The sequence below is a fragment of the Gastrolobium bilobum genome, unplaced genomic scaffold, assembly GCF_033153095.1.
Source record: "Gastrolobium bilobum isolate Gb01-03AN ecotype WA unplaced genomic scaffold, APGP_CSIRO_Gbil_v1 utg3588, whole genome shotgun sequence".
Taxonomy (NCBI): Eukaryota; Viridiplantae; Streptophyta; class Magnoliopsida; order Fabales; family Fabaceae; genus Gastrolobium; species Gastrolobium bilobum.
Window position 1 is genome coordinate 149,873 of NW_026899729.1, and position 26,627 is coordinate 176,499.

General features: G+C 34.6%; 3 protein-coding genes and 1 non-coding gene across 4 annotated transcripts; all 4 read right to left on the reverse strand.

Annotated features, from left to right (window-relative positions):
* Positions 1-1,103: 1,103 nt before the first annotated feature.
* LOC133292989 (uncharacterized) lies at positions 1,104-5,900 on the reverse strand. The gene is made up of 10 exons (XM_061491494.1): positions 5,817-5,900; positions 4,697-5,723; positions 3,502-3,586; positions 3,287-3,382; positions 3,027-3,179; positions 2,811-2,918; positions 2,591-2,710; positions 1,872-1,997; positions 1,499-1,582; positions 1,104-1,399 (listed from the first exon to the last, which is right to left on the reverse strand). Exons 2-10 carry the CDS (start codon positions 5,677-5,679, stop codon positions 1,274-1,276), a joined length of 1,881 nt encoding a protein of 626 aa, XP_061347478.1. The 5' UTR covers positions 5,680-5,723; positions 5,817-5,900; the 3' UTR covers positions 1,104-1,273.
* Positions 5,901-10,033: 4,133 nt separating this feature from the next.
* Positions 10,034-16,586, reverse strand: LOC133293004 (vacuolar protein sorting-associated protein 36-like). Its single transcript, XM_061491516.1, has 9 exons — positions 15,933-16,586; positions 14,779-14,982; positions 13,786-13,879; positions 13,626-13,683; positions 13,225-13,294; positions 11,421-11,556; positions 11,258-11,342; positions 10,595-10,686; positions 10,034-10,505 (listed from the first exon to the last, which is right to left on the reverse strand). The coding sequence occupies exons 1-8, from the start codon at positions 16,560-16,562 to the stop codon at positions 10,629-10,631; spliced, it is 1,335 nt and encodes a 444-aa protein (XP_061347500.1). The 5' UTR covers positions 16,563-16,586; the 3' UTR covers positions 10,034-10,505; positions 10,595-10,628.
* Positions 16,587-21,724: 5,138 nt separating this feature from the next.
* LOC133292987 (nucleoid-associated protein At4g30620, chloroplastic-like) lies at positions 21,725-26,331 on the reverse strand. Its single transcript, XM_061491492.1, has 7 exons — positions 26,139-26,331; positions 25,429-25,583; positions 23,405-23,505; positions 23,261-23,300; positions 22,746-22,817; positions 22,090-22,146; positions 21,725-21,995 (listed from the first exon to the last, which is right to left on the reverse strand). The coding sequence occupies exons 1-7, from the start codon at positions 26,227-26,229 to the stop codon at positions 21,921-21,923; spliced, it is 591 nt and encodes a 196-aa protein (XP_061347476.1). The 5' UTR covers positions 26,230-26,331; the 3' UTR covers positions 21,725-21,920.
* Positions 24,669-24,809, reverse strand: LOC133293055 (small nucleolar RNA snoR86). The gene has a single exon (XR_009749004.1). It is a non-coding gene; the product is annotated as a small nucleolar RNA snoR86 (small nucleolar RNA).
* Positions 26,332-26,627: the final 296 nt, after the last annotated feature.

A 26,627-nucleotide genomic window follows, 5' to 3' on the forward strand; every position in this document is an offset into this window, starting at 1 on the left:
TGAAAAAGACAATATGCTAGCTACTCTTTTTCAGTAGAAAAAATACAAGAGAATCGTGTTTTAAGTTATATTAATTTTTTTAAAAGATTATTCGATCTTGAAATCTAACTTAAATATATCATGTATTAAAAAAGGATAAATAGGTTATATTACTAATTTTATTATGAGCAATGCTACATTGTAAAAAACAAAATAGAATAGACAAAATTTTGACAGCATAGAAAGATGGTTTATTGGATGGAATAAAGTGGTAAAAATTATTTATCCATCCAAAAGTTAATAAACAATTAAACATGACACATTATTTTGACAAAATAAATTATGACAAAATTACAGCTCCTAACAATTATTCATTTATTGTAATTACGATCATGTCTATGTCCGCAAATTATAATTAGTGCTTTTGGTGTGGACATCGATTGGTCATCTTTGATGTGAAATCATACCAAAGTTATTATACGTTTAACTTTTGTTAATAAAGTACCGAAAATGGATTCACTTCAATCAAATATAACTTGGAGTTGCGGACCCTTTAGATCATTTTGCTATCGTCATATCTTTCAGCCTCGAGTTGAGTACTATCATAAGCTTGAAACTATGACCCACGGTTAAAGTTACACTAAAACTTTTCTTTTCATTTTTTTATCTTGTAAAAATGCCTAACATGCTTACATATATCTACTCGTTTGTCACACTAAATATTTGGACAGTCTCCGCTTCAGGAAGTATTATATGAATTTTATTCTTTATTTGATATATTTGTAAAATAAAACAAAATATGAGATTAAAAGGTAATATATTTTCGTTTTTTTTATTTTGTTTTTTTTTGGGTAAATATTTTCGTTTTATTAAAAGGAGTAAAACTAGAACATAACATTCTTTGGCCGATTGCCACATGTTTAAAGGAAAATTAGATGACAATTGATACACACGAAAAAAATAATTAATATTACAAGAGCACCGAATTCTGTACTCTCCTCCTTTTTATACCATATGAATCCCTTGCTTTTTATTTATTTCCTTTTATGTCCTTATTATTTTCTAATTTGGGACGTGATGTACAAAATTCACTCGATACACACGTTAGTTTATCTCAATGTAGATAGAGGAAAGAAGCTTTTCAATATAAACAAACCAAACTGCCTCCAAAGTCATAGCCACATTAGTTTTGCTTACAAAGTAATGGGATCGACGGGGGAATCATCAAACAGAAACATTCATGACAGGTCATCGGTGAACAACATCACAAGCGAAAATAATATAGTTTGTTTCCTCATTTAAGGAGAGTCTTCACAATTGACTTCACGTTGAGTTTCTTGAGGTCAGTATAAGACTGTCCGCAGCCAACAAACATGACTGGAGCTCCAGATATGTAAACCATTGAAAGTGCAGCTCCCACCTGACAAAAGGAAACATCGACAGACCAATAAATATTCATCAATAAGACCCAAATGCTCAGCCAAAATTCCACCTCCTTGCCATTTTAGAACTTGCATACCTTATCATCAATAGTGTCAAATTTAGTGAGCAAGATCCCATCTATCAATCTGGGTGTAGGAGATGTTGAGAGGTCAGCTAATTTCTGCAACAAAATAGATCAGTTCAATAACTGTGATATAGGGAAAGCAAGTAAAAAAACAAAAAAAGACAAACTCCAATGCACAGGGCTTCCCGACTAGCAAAGGTATAGATGAGAGTTGATTGTACGCAGCCTGTACTTTTGCAAAAAAACCGTTTCTAGGACTAGAACCCCTAACCTTCCGGTCACAAGAAACAACCTTACCGATGCTCTAACTTGCCCTCATATAGAGAAAGCAGAAACAAAAATAGAATTGTAGCTGGACAAAAATATTATATATATAGAGCTGAACCTGATTGAACTTCGAAAGCTGATCAACTGCATCATTACCAACCAGTGCTTCTCCAACAAATAAGACCAGGTCGGGGTTGTTAAGGTTGACGAGCTTTGACAGTGCTCTCATCAATGGTTCATTATCCTGAAAACCAACAGTGACACTTCAGATGAACATAAAAACATCGAAATAAACATCACCAATGTTAAAGAATAATATAAACCATTAAAAAAGTCTTCACCCAACACCTTAAGATTTTGAGTTGAATTGGTTCTTTACATGATATCAGAGCTTCAGTGACCACAAGGTCACGAGTTCAATCCTTACCTCTTCCCATTTTCTAGTGAAATTAAATAAGCACAAGGTAAACCAAAAAATTGGGCCTGTGCAATATCCACGCTTCAAGCCCAAAGGGCTCTTGTATGAAGGTGTTTGTGAGAGAATAATATAAACTATTAAAAAGACCCTCACCCAACACTTTAAGGTTTTGAATTGAATTGGTTCTTTACAAACAAACAGTATCCAAATATAGCCAAAATCATTCAACCAATCCAATAAGAGGATGGTCCTCTGTTCCAATATACATAAAATAAATGCAAGAAGGTTCGTTGTATGGACGTACTATCTGTAACTGCAAAGACTAGAAACTGAGATATTGAATAATAGGAGTCGCCTAGTATTTTGTATACTCATAAAATCATTAAATTCTTGACTAGAACAAAAACTGCGATAATTACCTGCATACGACCAGCTGTATCAACTAGAACTACATCTGAACCATTGCGTGAAGCTTCCTGAATTGCTTCTTTTGCCACAACGGCAGGATCTTTCTCATAGCCCTTCTCAAATATAGGGATCTGAAAAGGAAAATTATAAGACAATATGCTTCCCCTAACTAGTTATGATATGAAGCAAGAATATATGCATTAATCTTTATGCAGTAAAATCAATATAAACCTGAAGTCTACGTGCATGGGTCCGCAGCTGCTCAACAGCTCCCGATCGAAATGTATCACAAGCACCCATCATGACACTAACATTGTGTTGCAGAAGCCAGTAAGCAACCTACACAATTGCACACAAAAATAGAATATCTCCTTGTTAAAACTTAAAAGGCAAGCCCAACAGATGGAATCTTAAATAAATAGGAGAAACAATATGCTATTCCTTCACCTTAGCAAGATTAGTGGATTTTCCAACTCCATTAACTCCAACAAATACAACAACATATGGTTTCCTTTGCTCCTTGGCAGCATGCACATCCCTCAATATGTCAATAGAACGCCTAGGAGTTAGAATACGAACAAGTGCTTCTTCCATTGCCGCCTGCATTTATTTTTTGAACCATAGTGTCAGTATGAATGTTATGAAAGTGTATTTATAAAGAAAAAGCCAGCATCAAATGTTAATAGGGTTGGGTGATAGAAACAAACATGCACTGTTGAAGATATCCTTGTAAATGAAGCTAGCTTTTTGCCTTCAAGACTTGCTGCAACTGATTCACATAGTTTCTCAGCTATTTCCTCAGCCTACAAGTGACAGAATGTAAGCAAAATTAGCTAGCTTAAGAAGAGCAAAAAGAAGCACATCGATAACCATTTTGTTATTCAGGCGGACACAAGAAATGCTGCTGAAGATAAATACATACCACATTCTTCGTCATGAGCCTATCCTTCAAAGCTTTCAAAGCTGGTTCTAAGTCTGACTTCTCCAAATTGGCCTTCCCTGCAATACTGAGCACAGGGATGTACAGGAATATTGTTATTAGTCATTTCAGTGAAATGCTGGGAATTGAAATAAAGTAGAAAGTTATAAAATCAAGGCTTCTAAATTCATCGGTCAATGTAGCAGGTGCAAAGTTATTTACATCTAAACAATGCAATAAGCTTCACCATGGTAGATACCAGCAAAAGAAAAATAGAAACAAGACAGCATCCCCGGATTTTAAAAAAAGGAAAACTTAATTCAACTTGCTAGAGGGGAGTGCTTTTTTTTTTTTTTTTTGATAACAAGAGGGGAGTGCTTTTAAGATCAAGATAACTATTTAATTTATTTTAATTCCTTTATCCTTTCTCCCATCAATTTATGTCCCCAACTCCGATTCCTTTCCTTTCCTAAATTTCAAACAAGTACCTTATAACATTACAAATTAATAAAATTACAAGAAAATATCAATAAGGTTTCTGTTCTGGCCAACCTCTCAGGGCCCAATAAGTTGGACACAATATTAATGGTTCAAGTCTAGAACCTTCCAGATGACACTCCAAAATGAACCATAAGAGTCTCATCACAGAGTATCCCCTCTTCCCTGAACAGGGTTACAGTGGGAGCAAAACACCTCACAACAGTAGTGGAGGCAAGGCTAACAGTGTGCTCAGCTTTTTCATCTCTCTCTGGTTTACGGAATATCCATTCCCTTATATAAACCCCTCTTCTCCCATCGAAGAGGCATTAGATTTCTCACACTTTTATGAGTTGTTATTCTGCTGAGATTTAGAGCCACCATCGCCATGACACACCAACCCCATTGCAGATATATCTATGTTGCACTTGGGTAGCTCATATTGTGCTTTGGCCCATACCATTGTCACTCCGAGCACCCATACATCGACATACTCAACCCCTTGAGGGATACAATAAACAATAAAATCTTCCGCATACAAAGTAGAACATCCAATGTAGAGCTATATACATTTTTTCAGGATTTCAAGCACCACGGCATCAATCCCATACATACTGTAACGTAAACTACTAAACACAAATCTGAAAGAAGCCAATAAAGCAAACAAAATGCACAACATATAAAGACTAATTTCACCAGTTCATAAATCTTAGTATCTTACCTCTGGAACATAGAGGAAAACCACCCCTTTTTTTTAGCATCAGGCTTGCTGTTCTTCCCGGTGTTATCATCATCCTCTTCAGCCTCACTGTCACTGCTAACAATCTCTTCTTTATCCATCATACTGTCCCCTTGTTCCTTCGCCAAAAAATCAATGTTTCTGTCCCCATCCTCACCCACATCCACATGATCCGTAAAGTCCAGTTTGGCCTCAGGAGGCGAATCATCCCAAACCCTGTTTTTCTTCGTCACCTTTTTGGGCTCTACCTTGGCATTGGCATTGGCATTGGCAACAACAGTAGTACCTGTCTTCTTTCCATTCCCACCTTTTGTCCTAAGCTTCTGAAGCCTATTTACATCAAAAGCCCCAATATTGGAACTCTCATTCTCTTTACCATTCACACTATTATTACAACTATTCAAGTTAGTATCGTTAGCAACAACAAAATTGCCGTTCTCTAATTTACGTCCTTTTTCGCCATCACCATCATTTTTCAAAGCACCATCACTCTTCTTCGTTTCCGATCCAGCCTTGTTCCCCTGCCCCTGCACAGTCCCTCGCTGCTTCCCGTTGCCACGCACAGCCACAGGATTCGATTTTTTGAAATCCTCCGCGCGAGCCTCGGCTTCGATTTTCAGCTGTCTGAAAGTCTCGTCAAAATCTCGGTAAACGGTTCTTTTGGGATCGTAAACCTGCGAGAACTCGCGCTTGACGGCGGCGAGGAGATCGTCGACGTACAAGAGGTGAAGGATCCGTTGATAGACGGCGACGAAGACGAGGCCAAGGTCGTTGTGGAAGGTCCATTTGAGGGAGTATGCAGCACCTGGTGCATCGTAGTTGTACGACGCCGCACCAGATCGCTCCTCCAGAAGACACGATCGGATCAACGTATCGATCGGCGATCCCTTCAGAGCGTTGCCGAGTTCTTTGCACGTCCAGAGGATCAATCCTCCCCTTGTAAATATCAGTAATTGCTCTAACATCTTTGATTAAACGAACAAATCAAAATTCAAAAATCCAAGAAAACCTAATCCAAACAAGCATAATCATACGAGTTAGGGTAAAGATGTTTGATTGAAGCGCTGAAAAATTCTGAGTTCTGAATAGGAGAATTGCATACCTGTTTCTTTTTTGTTTTGTTTTTTTTGTTTAAATCCTTTGAGTTGTGAGAAGAATAATAAAAATGAAGTTAGGTTTGGTTGATGGTGAATTCAGAAAAGGTAGAAGGAAGAAGGTATCTACAAATATGACACGTGCTAGATTTACGGGACTGTGGAAACCGCGCACGCCGTCGTTGACAAAGTTATTCTTATTCAACGCCGTCGACCGACAAAAATAGATTTTGTCTTTTTGTAATCGGAAAAAGTGTTTATCATTGACACAACCTTATTTTATTTTTTAGGAATAAGATATTATTACTATCAATATTATTATTAATTTGTTTTACCCTTTTTCTTAAAAAAAATTCATCATATCTTTAATATTTTATTTTTATTTTTATTTTTACATGGTTATGATTTTTCATATTTAATGTAAAAGTATTAAATATGAAAAATCATAATTATACAAAAGTAAAAATAAATATAACTGTTAAATCAATCTAAGTGAAATAAACTGGTAGTAACATTGATAATAATACTAATTGGTAATAACAATATCTGGTCTCTATTTTTTAATGAAACTATATCATTTTGGTGTGTTTTTAAATTTTTTTTCTCCTTCACTTTTTTTTTTAATTTTATAAAAAGAGAAAAAATAATAAAATATATCAAAACAATATAAATTCATTAAAAATAACATAAAATTATGTCATTTAAAATAATAATCACTTTTGCCTTTGATTTAACTAGTTAAGATTTTAGGTTGTGTTTAATGCACACGAGAAAACGTGATAAGAAAAACACCACAGCACATGTAATTAAGTTACAACACAATTTTTAATTTTTTACTTTTTGGTAATCAATTGACAAGACAAGTTATTTTGAAAATATTGGACCTAACAATGCAAAATTTTCTACAATACCTTTCGTGATGTGTAATATTTGTTTGGCATTAAAAATTTACACAAGATTTTGATATTTTTGTTGTGAGAAAAAGTAGCAAACAAATATAAATATAATTAGAATTAGAAAACTCTAACACCAGCTATTCATGAGCGCAAATTCAAATTATTAAGAAAATTATATTAAATCAGAGACCTACAACAGTACCTAGTCTCTACCGACACGGGGGTGCTGCCTCCCGGACCCCACCGGGGCGGCTCCTTCGGACCCCCGCTTTGTTGCCTTTTTGGTAACCCCTACAACAAAGACTCTCGTCACCATGCGAAGTATGAACCATATCCAACAAATAGTGCAGATATTTAGGTGTGGTCCACCCCTGATGAATAAGGAACCATGACCATTGTGCCATTGTTCCAAGATAAATTTATCTAAATGTCATGCAAAAAAATAATTTTACCAAACTGCCATGAAAGCAAGTTCGCCCAGAGCAGTAGCGAACTTGGTATGCTGATGTGTCAGCTTCCTGGTGGTGTCAGAGTTCGCTTCTAACACAACCTCGGTTGAAATTAATGCCTCACCTGTCAGAAGCGAACTCTGACACTACCAGGAAGCTGACATATCAGCATACCAAATTTGCTACAGCTCTGGACGAACTTGCCCTTGTGGCAGTTTGATAAAATTATTTTTTGGCGTGGCATTTAGGTCAATTTATCTTCTAAGAGTGACACAAAGGTCACTATTCCGATGAATAAAGCAATGGCTGCTCACCTTGACGCACTTGGGTACACATCAAACATGCAGTTCGAGTTCTAACACCTCGATTTAATTTCCTCTATGCTTCTTTTGCTTGTATAGCACATTTGCGTTAAGCAAATCTTATTACATAATTCATTTCTGTTAGTTTATTTTCTAAACAAGAATTATTACCTATTATGTGGGCTGATATGTTTACTGACTTTTGTTTCAGTTTGGGTTATTTACTGTATTGGGCCAATGAATATTTTGTGTTGGTTTGCTAAGGCCCACATGCTGGTCATTTTGTTAATAAGCATATGAGTAACAAAAACGCACCGTTTCATTCTCTTGGCTACTGAGTTAATGATACATATGTGCTGATGCGTTGAAAACCGGATTAAGATACACTTTTTCATTTTCTTCGTTCTCTGATAAAATCGTTCTTGAGAGAAGAAACTTAGGGTTTGTTCGTGAACCTTGGTGAGGCATTTTGAGGAAGATAAACTGAGAATCTCATCTCGGTTCTTTGGTGAGAAGTGATCCTTGTGTCAAGGAGAAGCTATTGTTCGGTGCACTTTCTGGAGATTCATCATACAGCCAAAGAAGATTGAGCATGGTGACGTTCCCAACTTGAGAAGAGGGATTCGTGTGGTTGGAGGAGCTGGAGACACTGGTGCTTGGTGTTTGCTCATAGTCTTGGTGATATCTTTCTCTGTTTCTTTGCTGTTGATGATCTTTCTTTGTCATTTGATATACATCTGTAATCTTGGTTATCTTCCTCGGTTATTTGTCTTGTAATATTTGTATCTGTATTTCTGTTTTGCTGGATTTGCTGAACATAATTTTTGTACTATTCTGTTCTGAATATTAGTGCATGCTAGAGGGCGTTTGACCCTCACTGGCCAACTTGGATGTAGGAAATTCTTTTACAAAGAATTTCTGAACCAAGTATAAATTCTGGTGTTGTTCTTTATGTTTTCTCTTTCTGCTAGTTGGTTTTCTGGAGTGATTCTTAGTAGCTCTATACCAAGAATTGTAACAATTTCGATCTTAATTAAAATCAACTGAAAGGACAATCATTTGCAAGTGAAGTGAAAACTTACGTTAAGCTTTGTGCTTGCTTCCATATGCCAAATAGCCAAATATATCGCAAATCCCAATGAATCAAATATTCTTTTTAATATTGCGTTATTTAAATGAAGTGGTTTTTTTTTTGTTTGAGGAAAAAAAATAAGTGAAGTGATTTTTTAAAAATCGTTTCACTTAAAAAGATACCATATTATATCATTTAAATACTTTCCCCATATATTTTTATATTGTCAAAAAATTTCCCCTTTTTGCTTTTATTTTCGTTGATCTATAATTTAAACGATTTATGTTTTAGCATTTATAAAATAATAACATAATATTCTACATCCCAACACATCACTTGATATCATATTATTATTGAGATATTATTATTCTACCTACCTTTTTTTTTTTCTTGTCTACCTTACCTACTCATATTTAACGCCATTGCATCAAAATTTCAAAAGAAAAGAATAACGAAATTCTAATCCAATAGTATTGAAGATGAGTAGGTATAACAGGCAAAAAAAAGATAGGTAGAATAAACTCCCAAGGGTAGCTCAGTTGGCAGCTGAGCTCCCAAGGGATTGTTCGGTTGGGAGATTAGTCTCGTCCTTTCTCCGATTGCGAAGCTTAGTGCACCCACTGTTACAATGAGGGGCTAGCCCAAACGGGCCATACCCCGAGGGCATGGTGCTCGGAGAAGGTTGAATGGGGGAGATTAGTCTCGTCCTTTCTCCGATTGCGAAGCTTAGTGCACTCATTGTTACAATGAGGGGCTAGCCCAAACGGGCCGTACCCCGAGGGCATGGTGCCCCGAGAAGGTTGAATGGGGATACCTCCTGACAATGTACCAAAAAAAAATAGGTAGAATATTATATCTCATTATTAATAACTAATCTTTATTGGTATCAATTAACATTAATATTTATTAAATTTATGATTTTAGCATTTCAAATTACATTAATAAAATAAATGAATGAATATCAATTAATTTTGACTGATATCAATTACAATTAATATTTATTGCCTTTAATATTTTTAGCATACCCTTATAATAAAATATCAAATGACTGAATGGAATAAACAAAAAGAAATTACATCCTACTTATCATTTTATTAAGCTCTTCTGTCACCCAAAATATGTCCAGTCTCGCCTAGTGCTGTAAATAATTCATGAGGCCTATTAAGGGCTTACACATTAAGTCAAGCCTGGCCTAGTTTATTTAATAAAAAATAATTGACTCATACCTTAAAAAGCGTGTTTAATAAATATATTGTAGGCATAAACTTTCATGATGCTTGGCCTATAAAATCTCAAGGTCGACCTCAATTATATTATTTTAAAAAAACAATACAATTATTTAAATAATAAAATAATCTTTTTTAAAAAAAAATCTTGAAGATCTGGAGATTTGATAGGATTAAATAGATTAATTAGGCGTAGACTAGACCTTTTGTTTTTGAAATATTAATAGGGTGAACCCTATAATTTAACTTACATTAGATTAATTGGTCAAACCAAACTCAAAATAATTCATATAACTCTAGCCTATTTAACCCTAGACTAACCCAACCTATTTACACCCTAGAGTCCTGGACCCTACTCTTTCATTTGTCATTTCTTTGTCAATCCCTCCCCACCCCTTTTTAGAAATTCACTTGACATAACATGGCCTATTGAGAGCATGACCGATAATGTCTCTTATTTTGATAATTTCGGAACATGTATTGAGCAATGTCTATAAATTGCAAGAAACCCCTAGCAATATGTTGAAGTAACCCGTCTCAACTGTACAATATGGTACAGTGTTCAAGAATCGTCAAAACTGCTGCCTCAGGCCATGCCTTAATTGGATCATATCCAACGTAGTAACGCCATTCGAAAAGACTAACCCAATTCGACGTACTGTATATATTAACTTGTTAGGATATGGGCTTGTCTTGAAATCGTTAGCCCAACATTAACCTTGACTCAACAATCATGTCAATCTGTAAATTTTCTGAGCAAAAAGAGAAAACGTGAACTTCGAAGTAGAGAATGACTAAAAGCAGCAAAGTACACATAAACTAACTGAAAATTTATCCATACCTTAAATTGAATTGAATTGAACAAGCTTGCAACTCTAACCACAAGCATGGCTTGCCCTTACCCATGAGTGATAAATCCCTTGATCTTTTACTCTGCATTCATGGCAGTATGCAAGAACTTATGCTTATGAAAGCAATCAATAAACAAAATCATTTTCTATAATTGAAACAACATATCAAACTAGAAACCCATGAGAAGCAGGAACGGGGATAGTAATTAATAACTCTTGAGCGGCTACAAAGCAGAAAGCTGGACTGCAAGGCCAATGATATGGATTTCAAAAGTGAAGCATTAATTTTAAATAAAATCAAAAGCATACTCTATCTATATATTTCAAGTAGGAAGACTTTTTTTGGTTATTTATCTTGAAACCATGAAACTACAAAAAGGCTGCAACAGAAGGGAAAGTTACATTTCTTGATGAGAAGGAATTCAATCATTATCTCATTTATGATTTGAAAAAATAAACAAGAGCATGGGAAAGATAAAACAAACAGTAATGACAACTGGACACGGAATACTGAACAAACATCAAATATTGTAGCCTTAGTACATTTAAATTTTAGCTCAAGCAGGAACAGGTTTGACCAGAATATCAATAAGCCAAAACATTATATTAAAACAAAAGCCAAACTACATATCAAGCATAGAAAGTATACTTACAAATACATATCATCTCGATCAATTTCCGGGAACAAGTTAATATAAAAGCGAAATCCATCAGGGCTTATATCCCTGCATAGTACACCTGGGAAAGATTCGACAGAAATCAGAACAGAGTAGTCAGGTTGCTAAAAGTATTGTAGAAAGTGGTGCAGCTGTGTACCCTTGCTCTCAGCAGACAAGAGATGCTCCTTTGCCATTGCCGGGGCAACTCCCAGTGTCATGGCAGCATCACTAGCACTTATCCCAGCTCGAAGAGCATCAGGCTTCATAACAAGCACCTTGATTTTAGTGAAAACCTACACCGAACAGCAGTCAGTGATATAAAAAATTGACAAAGATGTAAATGAAGATTGACAACCTAACAAAAAAAAAAATCCACCTCATCCAATATAAAAAATCAGTGCAGAAGATTGAAATCAGTAATCTAAAATATAATAAACGTTCTCGTGGCAACCTATTAAAGGTAGATTACAAACACATCGTAGCCCAAGAAACTTATATGGCAGATGGAAGAATCAGTTAAGGGAAATCAATATAATTTGACAGATATTGTATAATCCATTACAAATATAAAAATCTTCTCAAAAATAAGAATTGGAGATCCGAAGTTCAACTTTAGAATTAGAATATCAACTTGACATATTTGGTTAAATAACAATAGTTGAATTGCTTTCCGTATAAACAATTCCAAAAAGGTAGAGCTTTCCATAACCTAGACCGGAGATCAAACTAGCCAAAAGGCCCGGTCACATGATAACTAGTTCAAACTGGTCCAGTGCTCCAACAGGAAGAAATACAAACAGTAAGCAACCAAATTTATGCAAGATGAACTGACAGTTTCATGCTCCCATGCCAAATTTTCTTTTTTAAGATAAAAAGGACAAATATATTCCAAACGTGCAAGCAAAACAAAAATGCATAAAGCAACCAAAATCAAAGTTACACAAATGCATTCAAAGCGAGAAAAGATAAAAAAGTGAGAAGCTGAAGAAAAAACAAGAATGCTTCTTCATACAAGTGAAGGGAAGCGATAAAATTTTTATAGTTGTGAATGCTATGAAGCTCAAATGCAAACAGAGTCAAGGAGAGGAAGACAAAGGAGCAGAGGAAGAAAATCCAATCTCCATTATATTTCTCGCAATTCTGAAAAATATAGATTCAGGGTATGTTTGAATTCAGTTTTCAAAAATATTTTTTTGATTTTCAGAATAAAAAACAAAAAACCCGTTTGATAAGACCTGTTTTGTAAAAATAATTCTAAAAATTATAACTATTTTTTAGTTTTTAGACTCAAATTTAGAGAACATATCTGAGTTATTTTTGTTTTGTGTTTTGACTTTTAACCTTCAAAACAAAAACACAAAGAAAACACCTATTTCATTAATTATTCTACAAAATAGTTTTAAGAACAAAAAAAACAGAACACAAACGGACTCTCAATTTCTTTCACTTTTCGTTCTCATCTTTGTTCCTTAGGTTTCTGCAGAGCTCATTAACAGCTTGATTTTTTTATGTTTATATCAGCTCAACAGATTTAACCAGTTCATTTCAAAGTACAGTCAGCAAAATTCAACCGGACTGACCATGGAGCCAAAGCCACTAGTTTTGTGATCTGGTTAGCCAACTGGTCTGGTACATACAATTATGCTCTGGACCTCAGTCCCAGATGGTCCAGGTGTCCCCTCACTTGTAGGACCCACCCCGACCTATTACACTATCTGGGAAGAAACTGAGCACAAGTCTAAAGAGCTCAGAGCTCATTAGAAAAACATAATTAGTATAAATACAAGCTATTCTACAACAATCCACTAATCTGATCCCACAATTTCACAATTAATGCACTACACAAAATCCATATTATTCCCACACCACAAGACAGGGATTATTTTCCCGAGTCAATAACAACAATAAAACCTAAAACAGTTATAAAAATGACCACAAACAAAAAGATAAAATGAACTTACCTCCTCATCGCTGTGGAACTTAGTTTGTATTACCATGACTCCACTATCAAACTTCCGTAGAACCACTGGGCTGAAACAAATGAATAACATCAATAATACATTTATCCCAAACTAGTTTGAATCGGTGGTTAATGACCCAAATAAAAAACAAAAAATGATTGAGAGAAAAGAAGATGAGAAAAAGAAATGAAATAAAAATAAAGTAAAAATAAAAATAGACAAGAGAAACAAATGAATAACATAATCGAACAAAAAAGGGGATTGCATTAAAGTATTAAACAAGGTAGAATCCCAAGGAGTATGATTTGAAGGCACCTAATCTCCATGCTTATACTATGCCCACAATTTACCAATACAGAGTAAAAGAAGTTAGTATATTGGAAGGCTAATGTCATACATACACATCAAACTTCTCCCAAAGAGAACATGCTTGCATCAAATCATCAGGTGAGATTAATTCTGTTTATTAGACAACCAAAACAAGGGAGGTATTAATTCAAAAAATGTAAAACTTGAAAGATAAACATGTCTGAGCGAAAACAAAAGACAGAGTACTGAAACCTGTGCCACGAGCACGATTGAAGAGACAATAAATATCAATAAGATTGATAATCCCTCCTGCTCTGTCAAGTGGAACTTTAACAAAATCTGCCAACTAAGTATTAGCAAGGACAGATTAGTTAAACAAACAGAAAACTAACAAAAGGCAGTCAAGTGACCATTAATTAACTCCAAAACCTTAAAAAGACAGAACATTGTTTTTCCCATTACTTCTATAGAAGCGAGAAAAAATATCAAAATATATGCACACACAGCCTGAAGGTAGGTTAGTAAGCAAAATATCAAAATCAACAACTCATTTCTTCCGCCCCAGGAATGAGAATGAGTGAGAGAGCTTTTCCCAGGCTCTTGCGACCACAATTGGGTAATGCAAAGAAATAGATACCGTAACTATCTTTTATATGAATAATGATTTCAACCATAGTTTTTTTATGCACATCAAGAATATCGTCTGTATTCTAATTAATCCATATTATTCTAGCCTTATTCTGACTTTGCTGATGTTATCCCTTTAGGCTTACTTTCTAGTATTTTTACTTTCTTCTCCAATACCAGCTGCCCTTGATAATAGTCCCATGTTGGCCATGTCAGTCCTTAATTGTCATCAACAAAGGCAAAGACAAATTCATCTTCAATATGTTCATCAACATATGGTTAAAAACTATAATCATATTTTAAAAATATTTCATTATTTTGGTGAACTAGCAAACCTTAAATGTCCCCATGAGCTTTGCAAACCATTACTTTTTTTTTTTTGCAATCACTGAACAACATAAGTCATGAGTATCCCTGCATTTAAAATAGCAGGAATAAAAAGCATCCATGATAAAAAAATCCTTGACTATGAATTCTTTATATCAAATCAATCTTTTAAATGTTAAGGAAAAAAGACCAAATTTAATAATAATAATCCTTCTTAAAAGAATATCTTACAATTTGCATGATTTTTTTATTACTAAGAAATAATGCATGACTGAGGACAGATAAGAGAACCTGACGAGATAAATGTTGATGATACAAAGCACCCGCAGACTCTTTGGTAACAGGGGATATTATACCAACACTCAATAACCAATCTTGCATCTCTTCCTTTGAAACCATCTCTTCATCATTAGTTGCATTGGTTTGAGAACTTGAGCCAGACAAAAGTTTTTGTCTCATTCTCTCTGCTAGCGTCACCATCTCTTTAGCCTTGCTCTGCAAACCCACATCAACCCAAAACTTAGAGTAGCTTTCGCTTAACACAAGCCAAAAACAAAACTAGTTAAAGAATTTCAGTACCAAAATACTTCTAGACCTAACTACAATTGTCACAATCAAGTAGGAGAAAGAACGAGTTTACATCTGTTTTCACAACATAAAGGGAAAACGCAGCTCACAAGTTCACCTATAAAAGTAACATATAGGACCAGAGATCATTCGCCTTACTAGTCCTCATCAATCAAATTAATTGATGTTTCCTCTTCGCTTAACTAAGCATAAAAAGAGAAAAATGCTCATTTTCCACAAATTACTCCATATACATAAATTAACACAGCCTAAATTTCAAGACAAACAAAAGCAAAATTTCAGAAATCTGCATGATTGAGTTGTAGGGATAACATGGTTTAGAATACCTTTGCCAGCATCATAAACATGCAGCCTATATCTGCAAACACAGCAATAACCCCCTAATATTTCCTTGTAACTCAGCCCAAGCAAGTCGCAATAAACATAAAGATTTGTGAAAATGATGCACTTCTTAATTCTAAACAAAATCCTCCCAAGCCATAATTACGGCTCCCTCAACTACAAAACCAACTAGACTTTTGGTAAACAGAATTCAATTCATCTAATTTCTCCTCCTTCCACCAAACCTCAACATAACCTTCATTTGGTCCAAAAAAAAAAGGGCAAATTGATGCTATAAAGCTCCCGCTATGTGCAGAGTTCACTGAAGGGTCTGTCTTGTCTTGTATAAGAGGCTAATTACATTTTCCTATCTCATGGCAACTAACACTAACCGTTGTGCAATGTTCCTTCCAAATATATATCATAGTATATATCATTAGGTGCAATAACCATAAACAAATAAATAAAAAACAAAATAGCAAAACAAAAATGTATATATATTTTTTACACAATCAGAGTAGACATAAAGACATTACCATGAGAGCATTCAAATCCTGAAAAGCCTCTTGCAAGCTCCGATCAGTACTCTCCCACATTTCCTGCTCTTTCCTCAATATCCCCGACACTCCCACCATCCTCACCGTCCCGTCACTCGAATAAATCCCGCTCGAAGATGCCGCCACCGACGACGCTGCCACCGCATTCGAACCCGAACTCGTAGCATTCTCCGCCTCCTCCCACGCCCTGGCCCGCCAATTCTCCCAAAACTTGGCCAAGAACGCATCGCAGTCCCCTTTCCCCCTCACCACAATCGTCACCACCACCGACGGCAAAACCCTTCCCTCCGCCACCAGAGCAACCTGGAAACGGACCCTCGGGGAAGCGAACATCGACTTGAGGGACTTCTTGTGAGAGAAGATGTGCGAGATTGCGCTCAGGGGGACGGCAACAGATACGGCGGAGCCCGCGGCGGAATCGGAGAGCCAGATGAGGCGGTGCGTGGTGAGGATGAGGAGACCCGATTTCAGATGAGGGAACCAAGTGTAGGACTCGCCTTCGCAGAGAAGGTCCACGCCTGAGAGGAAGAAGCACTCGATTTCGTTCGGTACAAGCACCGGCCGGCCACTCCCGGTGAGCTGAACCGTCGGCAAGTAGTTTCCGGCCATCGCCGAGTCACTTTTGAAGGCTTCAGTTCTAGCTCCAGCTGAAAAATATAAATGAACCTTAGAAAAACAAAGCAACTAAAAAAAATGTCATATTTCTATGGGTCTACATTTCTGATTTAACATGCTACACATGTAATATTTTGTTGGATTTACATATTTTTGAAGAAAAAAAAAAAAAAAATTACGGCGCGCAAAACGAATCTCTATAACATTACACAATCACTTTCCCTATAACATAACTGTTATAAAATCCTTCTACAAATTATAACTATTTTGATATTAAATAATATTTTTAAGGTAAATATATTTTTTATATTGCTATAAAAATTATTTATTCCTAGGAAAATATATATTATTATCATTTATTTATAGTATTTATTTCTATTCACTTTTTTTATATTATCATAAGTAATATATTTATATATTTTTAATATATAAAAAGTATATACGATTGATCTCAGTTGAACCAATAATCTAACGATCCAGTCAATAATCGGTACAAATGAAGCCAAGTTATCACACATGAAGTGATGAAACCATAATGAGATACATCTCATAAATTCGTAAATTGATTAAACGAGATACCAAAATTCAATCACACTTCACACCAACATTTATAAGAGAATTTGATGAACTTGAATACGGATAATTTATTAAGAGCCCATGCTATAATACAAAAGCATTGATCGAGCAACTAGTAGCAATTTCACATGTAACAAAGGCAACCTTCTTGAGCAATATCGAATTACCTCATAGAGCAATAGCATTGAAATTAGTGCCAACTCCCAAAACAATATAAAAACATTTAAAGAAATTACAAGACAATAATCATCGCAAGACTGTTCTTTAAAATGGATAAGTTACAACCAAAAGCAATAACTCCATGTCACAGTTCAAATCTTTCTGATCGTATTCATTAATAGTGAATCTAAATAATTGTTATTTCAAGTATTCAGTCACAAAAATTACCAATAAACTAAAGCAACTAACTTTAGCAGTCATATAATTCAGCATTTCAATACATTGCAACCAAGAGGAAGCATTACCCCGCCAGGGTCCACCAAGATTACGTGAGGAGTGAATCCAACCCCACCAATTCCTTCAAATCACCATAAAGAACAACAAAACAAACAATCAGAACCAGTTCAATTCAAATAAGCCTGAAAGAATCATAACCCAAAAACAACATTTAAAATAATTTATTTAAAATATGAGAGAGAGATCAGAGAGAGGGATGAGTCACAGAGAGATCAAAGCACTTACAAGCCGAAGAAGCGACGACGAAGAGATGGCAGATGAATAAGTTGAGAGGATTCAAAATTCTCTTAAGCTTCTAACCTATTACAAAGATCTTCATGGGTTTATATAAGTTGAGAGGAACTCTTCATTTTTTCCAGAATCTTCTTCAATCATTATGGTGCTTGAGGTGGTTGGACAGTCTTGAGCCCTACACCTATTAAATGTGGTGCATGCCAGCATTAATAGAGGAACCACCCCGAGAAATCTCCCCCTTCCGACTTTAATCCATCGGGTTCAGTAGCCCGGCACCTTAGCAGCAATCTTCAAATTTCCTAGTAGGAACCGACTTTGTCATAATGTCGGACCAGTTCAGGTCGGTATGCACTTTGATGAGTTTGAGCTATCCATCCTCCATCACATCCCAAATCTAGTAATACCTCACGTCAATGTGTTTAGTGCAGGAGTGATAGGTCGAGTTCTTTTCCAGATGAATAGCGCTTTGATAGTTTCCTTCACGAGTGGCTCCGTTCCATGCCTTATTTCATGGGGAACCTTAAAGTGGTCCTATTTCATTCTATTGGTGATCTTCTCTATCTATTGAATGAAAAGTTCATTTTGAAATCGTCTACCCTGCAATCCCCCATTATATGCTTCAACAAGAATCACACAGGGGTAGATTGATATAATAGAAACATCTGATAAAATGTCCACCTACCCGTAATTGATTCTGGGGGAGAAATGCATTGGAATGCCAATGTGGACCATGCATCAGAATTTATGTATAGTAATGTTCATATCCTACCAAAAACAAGTAATTTATGGATATTATCCGGAAAGTCGTGCAGATCCGGACAAGTCCCTCTATCCCCAAAATGCTTGTTTCACTCTCTAATTCTAATTATCCGATATCCTTTTTTGATTCGTTATGTGTCTTATTCAGTCTATTTAGATCTGAGGAGAGTTACGACATTTAGGAAATCGCTTTGATTCTATATCTGTTCGTTCCATTTGAAGAAAGGCAGGATCCCAACAAAATCACACTTCAGCTCGTACTTGTCTTGATCATGGCCAAGTTATGAGAAAAACGTCTTCACCCACAATATTTCTTTGCAAGCCTCAGTCGTGAAAAGTGTCACACATTTTTGTCAAAAAAGCCCTTGTAAGCCATGAACACGAAAAGAGGGGAAAATAAAGTTTTTTCATGCGTAAGAGACAATATTTGCACATCCTTACACATGTTCAACCCAAGATACATGCAATAAACATGTTAGGGGTTAAACATCAAATTTATACAATGAGCGCAATAAGGAGACCAAAAAATCTTAGGAAACTCAACATCCAATAACCATCTAGCAGCCATATAATTTGTAGCATTATCAGTCACAACTTGAACAACAATTTTAGGGCCAACATCTAACATCACATCTCTAAAAAGCTTATGCAACAAATCTGCATTTTTGGAAGCATTAGAAGTATCCACCAGCTTGAGAAAAATATTACCTTTTGGACAATAAACTAGAAAAATAATAAGAGTTCTCCTACAACGATTAGTCCACCCATATGCCATAATAGTGCATCTTGTTTGCTTCCAAACAGTGCGATAACTCTCAACAAGTTTATTGACTTCTCCAACCCACTTATTCAACAAATGATCACGAACTCTATAAAAGTTTGGACCTTTATATTCTGAACCCATGCTACAAATAACATCAATCATTGGTTGGTAATATGATGAATTAACTGCATTAAATGGCACACCAGAATCAATCATCCATTTGGAAATTACGAGGTCACATTTCTCCATTACTTTTTATTTATTTATTTATTTAAAAAAAAGAACCTAAAGGAATAATATTCTCCCCCTTTTGAGATATAGAATGTGATTTTCTTAATGAATTTTCTAGCATTGCATCGTCTACTTCTCTCACCCTATTTTCATCAAATGGTTTATTATCTTAATATTCCTCTTGGACTTTTTTTTTTGTTTCCTGCCGTCATCAATATTTTGCTCCATTTGAAATGAATATTTTTTGGAACCTTCTTGCATTGTTCAACTTGCCATTTTTTTCTATCCAAGTAGATTTTAAGCTGATTAATGTCACATCCCCTAATTATCTTATCACAATAGAGACACACTAGAACAATTTTTCCATTCTCTTCAACAAGTTGTTTACGATGTGCCCAACTTGGATCAATTTTTCCTATATGTTGATTTCTTTGAGATGAAATTTCTTATGAAATTGGTGCTTCAAGTTTAATAGACGATATTTCTAACTATAAATATGAAATAAATCAAATAATATATTCTGCAAAAACCTCATAATGAGAATGAGAGGTATCATATAAAAAAGAATAGAAACAAAGTGTCAAAAATCTGAATGAAAGAACAAATGTCAAAAAAAAGACCAGCAAGTATAAGACAGATAATTAAAAAAATATTGAGCTAAACAAAATCAAGTGAATGAAAAAAGATTATATATGGTATGTAATTTTTACTCATGTTTAATAAGACAATATCAAATAAAGTGTATACAATTTTTCCTCATGTTCTTCAACCGGTCAGCAGAGGCTTCTGTGGGTGCAAAAGAACTACATAATTTACAATTACTGTGCAGACAAGAAGAGATTTCCCCAAGGCCTCCCACTTGAACTCACCCTCCTAGAGTCTAGAACTTGCATCCTCAAAAATTGTTACAAGTTACAGCAATATCATTTTCCTATGTGTCATTCTTTTATTCCTGATATTTGTTTACTGTTTTTGCTTTTGTGCTATGAAAATATCACATGTAGAGCTTGGAAACTAGAAAATATTGTTAACGGTTCTGTTAATTGCAAGTCAAAATTCTACATCATCTTGGCTAAGAAAGTTCATGATTAGTCTCAAAGGGTTCATTGTAAGTCAATTCTTATGACTCCAATATACTCATCTGTCATAATTATATTGCTATTAAAACTACAAGTGGGAAATGTTGTAACTGACTATGTAGCACGATACTTCAAAAAATTTGAAGTATCGTGTTCGACACTTTTTGATACCTGACATTTCTCGATATTTTGACATGCTCTAACATTTATAATATTTGAAATTTCTTTACATATTATAAAAAAACTGATTAATGTTTTACTAAACGGATATAATAAAAAGTAAAAATAAATATCGAATAAATTTTATTGGAGTATATAAGAGATTTTCAATTTAAAAATATAATAGTAAATCTCACTGGAGTGTATATATTTCTTTGCAAAATTGATGAGTATTATATATTTTATTTTATTTTTTGTTAAATAATTATATATTAAATATAATATATATTACATAAATTTTAATATTATTTAATACCAAAATATATTTGTCAAAATTTAATATCTTTTAGAATTAATATATTAGAATATTATATCATTCCCCGTGTTGATGCATGATGATATTGGAACCGTCACATAAAAAGGGTGTCAAATTTGTACCTCCGATCCCATGCAATTGGTGGGTGGGTCGAGCAACAAGGATGTCAAAATTTTAATTAGTGTCTCAGATTTAAGTTCTGATTTGTAAACATGAAGAAATTTGTTATTTATAAAAATTTCATGAGGCTGCGAAATTTAGAGAAAGAAGAATTCGTATCCCCTTATCAACAACAGAATCCATCTTGGCAAATGCGACCAACGTCATCTCATAGTGGATTAACGCGGCCCAGATTTTTCTTCGGGCCAGTTTGTGCTCTAGTAAGGGAAAATAATGAATGCTCTTTTAATTAAAAAAACACGTCCAATTTTTCAACATAATTGGATTCATTTAAAAAAAAAAAAATAGTATTTTTTCTTAAAAACAAGACAAAGTAACATTCAGGAAAAAAAAAAAAAAATATTCTCATAAAAGCTTTTATCTTTTTACGTTTTATCCAAACACACCTAAACTGCGAGAGAAATGATAATAAGATGTAAAGAATTGATTTTCCCCGTAAAAAAGTAATAGGACAAGGATAAAGGGAAGAAAATTAGGTTCTTGTATGACATAAATAAAGAAACAAGATTGCAAATTCAAAATCACAGGTAAGGGAGAAATTAGAATTTGTGACATTGGTGTTCTTGTATGCAAAATTGATGTTCATCTCATGTTTGTCATCACTTCATCCCTTCACTGAGCCCTGGCGGCATTCCTAAGCTCTGTGCAAGATCACTCATCCTTTCCTTCATGGCCTGCAAAACAATAGCAAGATCATGTTTTTCTAAACCAATACCCACAAACGCAAGGGAATTTCCATTATTCCTATTGAAAATTGAGATTTTTTACCAGGACACTCTTCTGGTGTGCATCCTTGTATGCCTCAGTGATTAACAATGAAAGTTTCTGCAACCCAGAGACGTTTAATAACAAATAAATTTAAAAAAATTATAATAATATATGTTTTCTTTTAAAAAAAAAAAAAAAGGAAAGAAGAAGAAACATAAAAAGAGCTGTTTTAGTCTCTTTTTCAGAAATTAAAAATAGTAACTTCCAAAAAAAGAGCTCCAAACGAAAACTATATCATAAAAACACTTATTTTGAAAGCTCAAACAAAGAGGCCCTTAGTTCGATAAAAATTATCAGCAATCCAACCCAACTCTCAATACATGAATGAAAACCATATCTGTCATTCATAACCATTCCTCCAACTTTTGACAGAATGTCTAGTTGAGACAAAGGGGAAAGCTGTGTTACATTTCCATTAAAGTGAGCAATCCTATCCAAATTTAAGTCCCTCGTCCTACAAATTTCTTTGAACATTATTTATGTAAGCAGCAAAAACAATCAAAGAATTTATATACATTAATAAACTCTACATATTTGTTAACTTTTGCAAACGTCTACTCCAATTTCACCCTATGGTCATGTATGCAGGATGCTATTAGTTATGACAGGAAAGATGTATGTATAGTTATAAAATATCATTTGAATTGCCTACTCACTTCTGGTCCCAATTCCATAGCAGCCTCAGTAATTTGTGTTCGTACAGGCTGCTGATTCCCAGATAGTGTTACCTAAAAAATTAAACTTCATTAAAGGCAAGTTAACAAATGAAACCAAACTTACAGATTATAATACAAGTATTGATAATGTAACCCAACACATCATGATGAAGAATAAAGCTAGAACAACAAATGTTATTATATATATATATATATATATATATATATATATATATATATATATATATATAAACTGAACCACGACACCATTCTATGACATACCCCATCTATATATATATATGATACTACGTATTGCAGAATCGACAACCTTGCCGTGGAGTATAAAATATTTATAAGATGATGCACATAAAAATTCCAGACTTTCAGCTTTTAAAAGGAAAATTAAAAGGCTAAGTAAGTTCCAGATTCCAAATCTGCTCACAAAAGCACGAAAAGGTTTCTACCACACAGCATGAGAGAGAGAGAGAGAGAGAGAGAGAGAGCAAATATTGTACCTTTATTAACTCACCCTCACAGTAACCATCAAACTCTGCTCTGCATAATAGAATAAAGACAGATAACTCTATTATGAATAACTCGTATAACTGGGGCAAAAAAAGAAAAGGAAAAGCTTTAATTGTTTAGCAAGAATGCCATACGCAGCAAGTTCTTTCTGAACTCGCACAGCTTCAACTTGGACCACCATTTGTGCCTTCTTCACAGTCTCATAAAGATTTTGCATGTTTCCAAGAATTCCGGCCTAAAGTCAATCCACAAATCCACCAATTATGAATATCAGGATTTATCAATCAGATAGACAAACCCAACATTCCAACAAAAGAAAATACTGCCTCATAATTTTGAATTTAATAGATTGTCTACCACCCCCCATTAAATCCCGACAAGCAAGGGTAAAGGTGAGGACAATTCTTATACGCAGCCTTACCTTTACATATTTGCAAAGATGCTGTTTTCCATATTTGAATCTGTGACCTTTCAGTCACAATGGAACAACTTTTAATAGAGTTTGTCAAGTGTAAGCAAAATTAAGCTTAGTATACACACATATAACAACAAACACTTCTGCCCAAGAAAGGTTTTAAATAGCTGTTACGTAAAATCATGTGCCATGAAGTTTTTAACTTGTGTACTCAATGAAATAGTTAAAAACTTCTGGAATGCAACTTATGTACAATTACAACCACCATCAGAGGTAAACGTTACCATAGAATTTATTCCTTCAGAGTTACTAACTTAGAATGTTGTCCATATGACACATGATCATCTACCAATCAAACGAGTCCCCAACATTTTGCCAAATATAAAAGTGATATTTTGCAAAGGAATTTTAATAGGGAACTAGACCTATTGTGTACAGTGAAAATATCATAAATTATGTAACTCAGAAAGGACAATAACTACTTTAACGTAATATCGGCAGACAAAGATAAGATTAATCATGAAAAAGGGAAAGTGAAGATACAGATAAGCTGATATCTCGAGGTTACAGATCAATGATAAATATCCAATGATCTTGCAGAAGAGAACATACAGAAAGACAGAAAAATCAACTCAAAAGTCAGAAGTGAAATGCGCAAATGATAGAAGTAATGGATTTCAGTCCATTAATAAACCTAAGTCAAAAGGCAAACCATCAATGCCAGCATTTTCATTTCAGCATAAGGTAGTGAAGATATGTGATGGATCAATATCACGAATATAGGACCTGATTATGAACCTTAAAAAATATGCTGCACATCAGAAAAACTCTGCAATAGTGTCCTTATAATCATAACAATACTATGAAGTTCTTACTAGCGCTTCAATGGATCAAGTCTCCTGGACGCGTAGTGGGACACAAACTATTGGAACCTTGAGTATATCCACAATATCTGTGTACTTTGTAATTTTGAAAGAGAACTAGAAGTTGTGACTTATTCGAGGAATAATCAAAACCATAAAAACTCAATTTGATAGGCATGGACAATCACCGTGTGCCTTTTTTGCCAACCTTCATTGCAACACGGGGCTTTATTTATATTTTTGTGATTGGTGTTCTTGCTCTGCTAATTGGGTTTGTCCCAGAAGAATTTAAAACACATAAGCACAGGACAGCATGACCAAAAAATTTACCAATACAAACATGATCCTCACACTATAAATATTAGCTTGAAAGGTGAATATCTTACTTTGCAACTATATAAAAGGGAAAAGTTTCAACAGTTAAGTAGGCATCAAATGGGGGTGGATTGGAAGGTTGATGTCGGGTGCTTGGGAGGATCTCCTACATAACACAGTCTGATAATTGATTCAAATGTGTCTTTCTAAGGAACTTCTCCACATGCCAGAAATGAGAAGTGATTCTTTATCACTTACGAAGAGGAAACTCTGTAGAAGAGATAATTTATCACTGATTCATTTCTCTCTTGGAAGAAATCATAAGAACTATCCATCATCCAGTTTAAGTTAATGAGATGACTATTAAACAAGTAAAAAAATTAATCCTACAATGCTTGTGAAATAAACGTGACAGAGAAAAAAATTCCGGTCGTCAATCATTATCATGCATGTGAATAATGAAAAATCTAAACAGATGGGAAATATTAATACAAAAGCAAATTTGTCATCCAGAGTGTGTATTCACATGTTACATTGATGGCAAGAGAAAGCTAACTTGGCTAACCTTTGAAGGTGCATCATCACTTTTCTCATTATTTTCTTTTTTCCCTCCAAATAGGCCATAAACACGAAAACATCTACGATCAGGTCCAACTTTTTGACTACCACACCGAGATAATATCCTCATATCAACTACATTTGCACTGGAGTTCAGTTTACCTATATAATAACAGCCAATGACAAATACCTTAAGTCATAACAAGTTAAATTTGATAATCGAAAGCATACATGGATTAACCTTACATAACCCCTTTATCAATCTAGTCTCTTATTTTGTTTATAGTCTTGGATATATTATAAATGATAAGCTTAGTTTCCAACAGTACGGTCAAACATCGAATCAAAGTGGTACTGTTGTTATTTAGAAAAATACTAAACATTCCAAGCATTCAATTGCTGGAATAAGAATATGCTAAACCAACAATTCAAGATGAATTTATTTTTCAACACAGTTAAACAAATAAAGGGTCTTCTAGGCAATAAGAAACGCCACAATGGGAAGGCAGAAAACAGATACCAATTCTGCATAGTACAAACAACAACAACAACAACCCAAAAAAAAAAAATCCTAACATTTCATTCTTTGCCTGTAAATTGGAGAATCACACTCACCCGAGGCAAAAGTCCCATATAACATGTCAAAGTAAAAAAAGTTTGCAACTTTATTGAATAAAAGAGAAACCCAAATGGAAATGAATGGAGGGGTAGACTTACACAGAGAAGTTGATAGAGGGCAAAGCTTTTTCCATTCACTTGTTCCGTGGATGTTTGATAAATGACCAGTTAGAGAAACTGTGGACACCATTGGCTTCCGCGCACAGGGAAGAAAAAGGTTACAATTTTGGGTTTTGATGGAAAGAGATGAAGCAATTTGTGAGGTGAAGTGAAAGAGGTATTACTGTTAGTATTAGATAATGGAGAATTTTTTGGCTTCCATGTATTGGACAGTGAAGCCTCAAGAGTCGGTGACTCAGATTTCCCTGTTAACATTACCCTTATTTCAGGTTACTCATATAACGGTCCAATTGTAGGATTACGAGTACTTGCCACTGGTTAGATTTGTCACCTGTCTATGTGTTTGTCAATGACAACTATCAAACTGCCACGTAATAAGTTAGTTGACTCTTTTTTTTTTTTTTCACTTAGTATTTTGTATATTTTAGTGTGAGAAATTCAAGTATGAAATAAGACTTTTTGATAAAA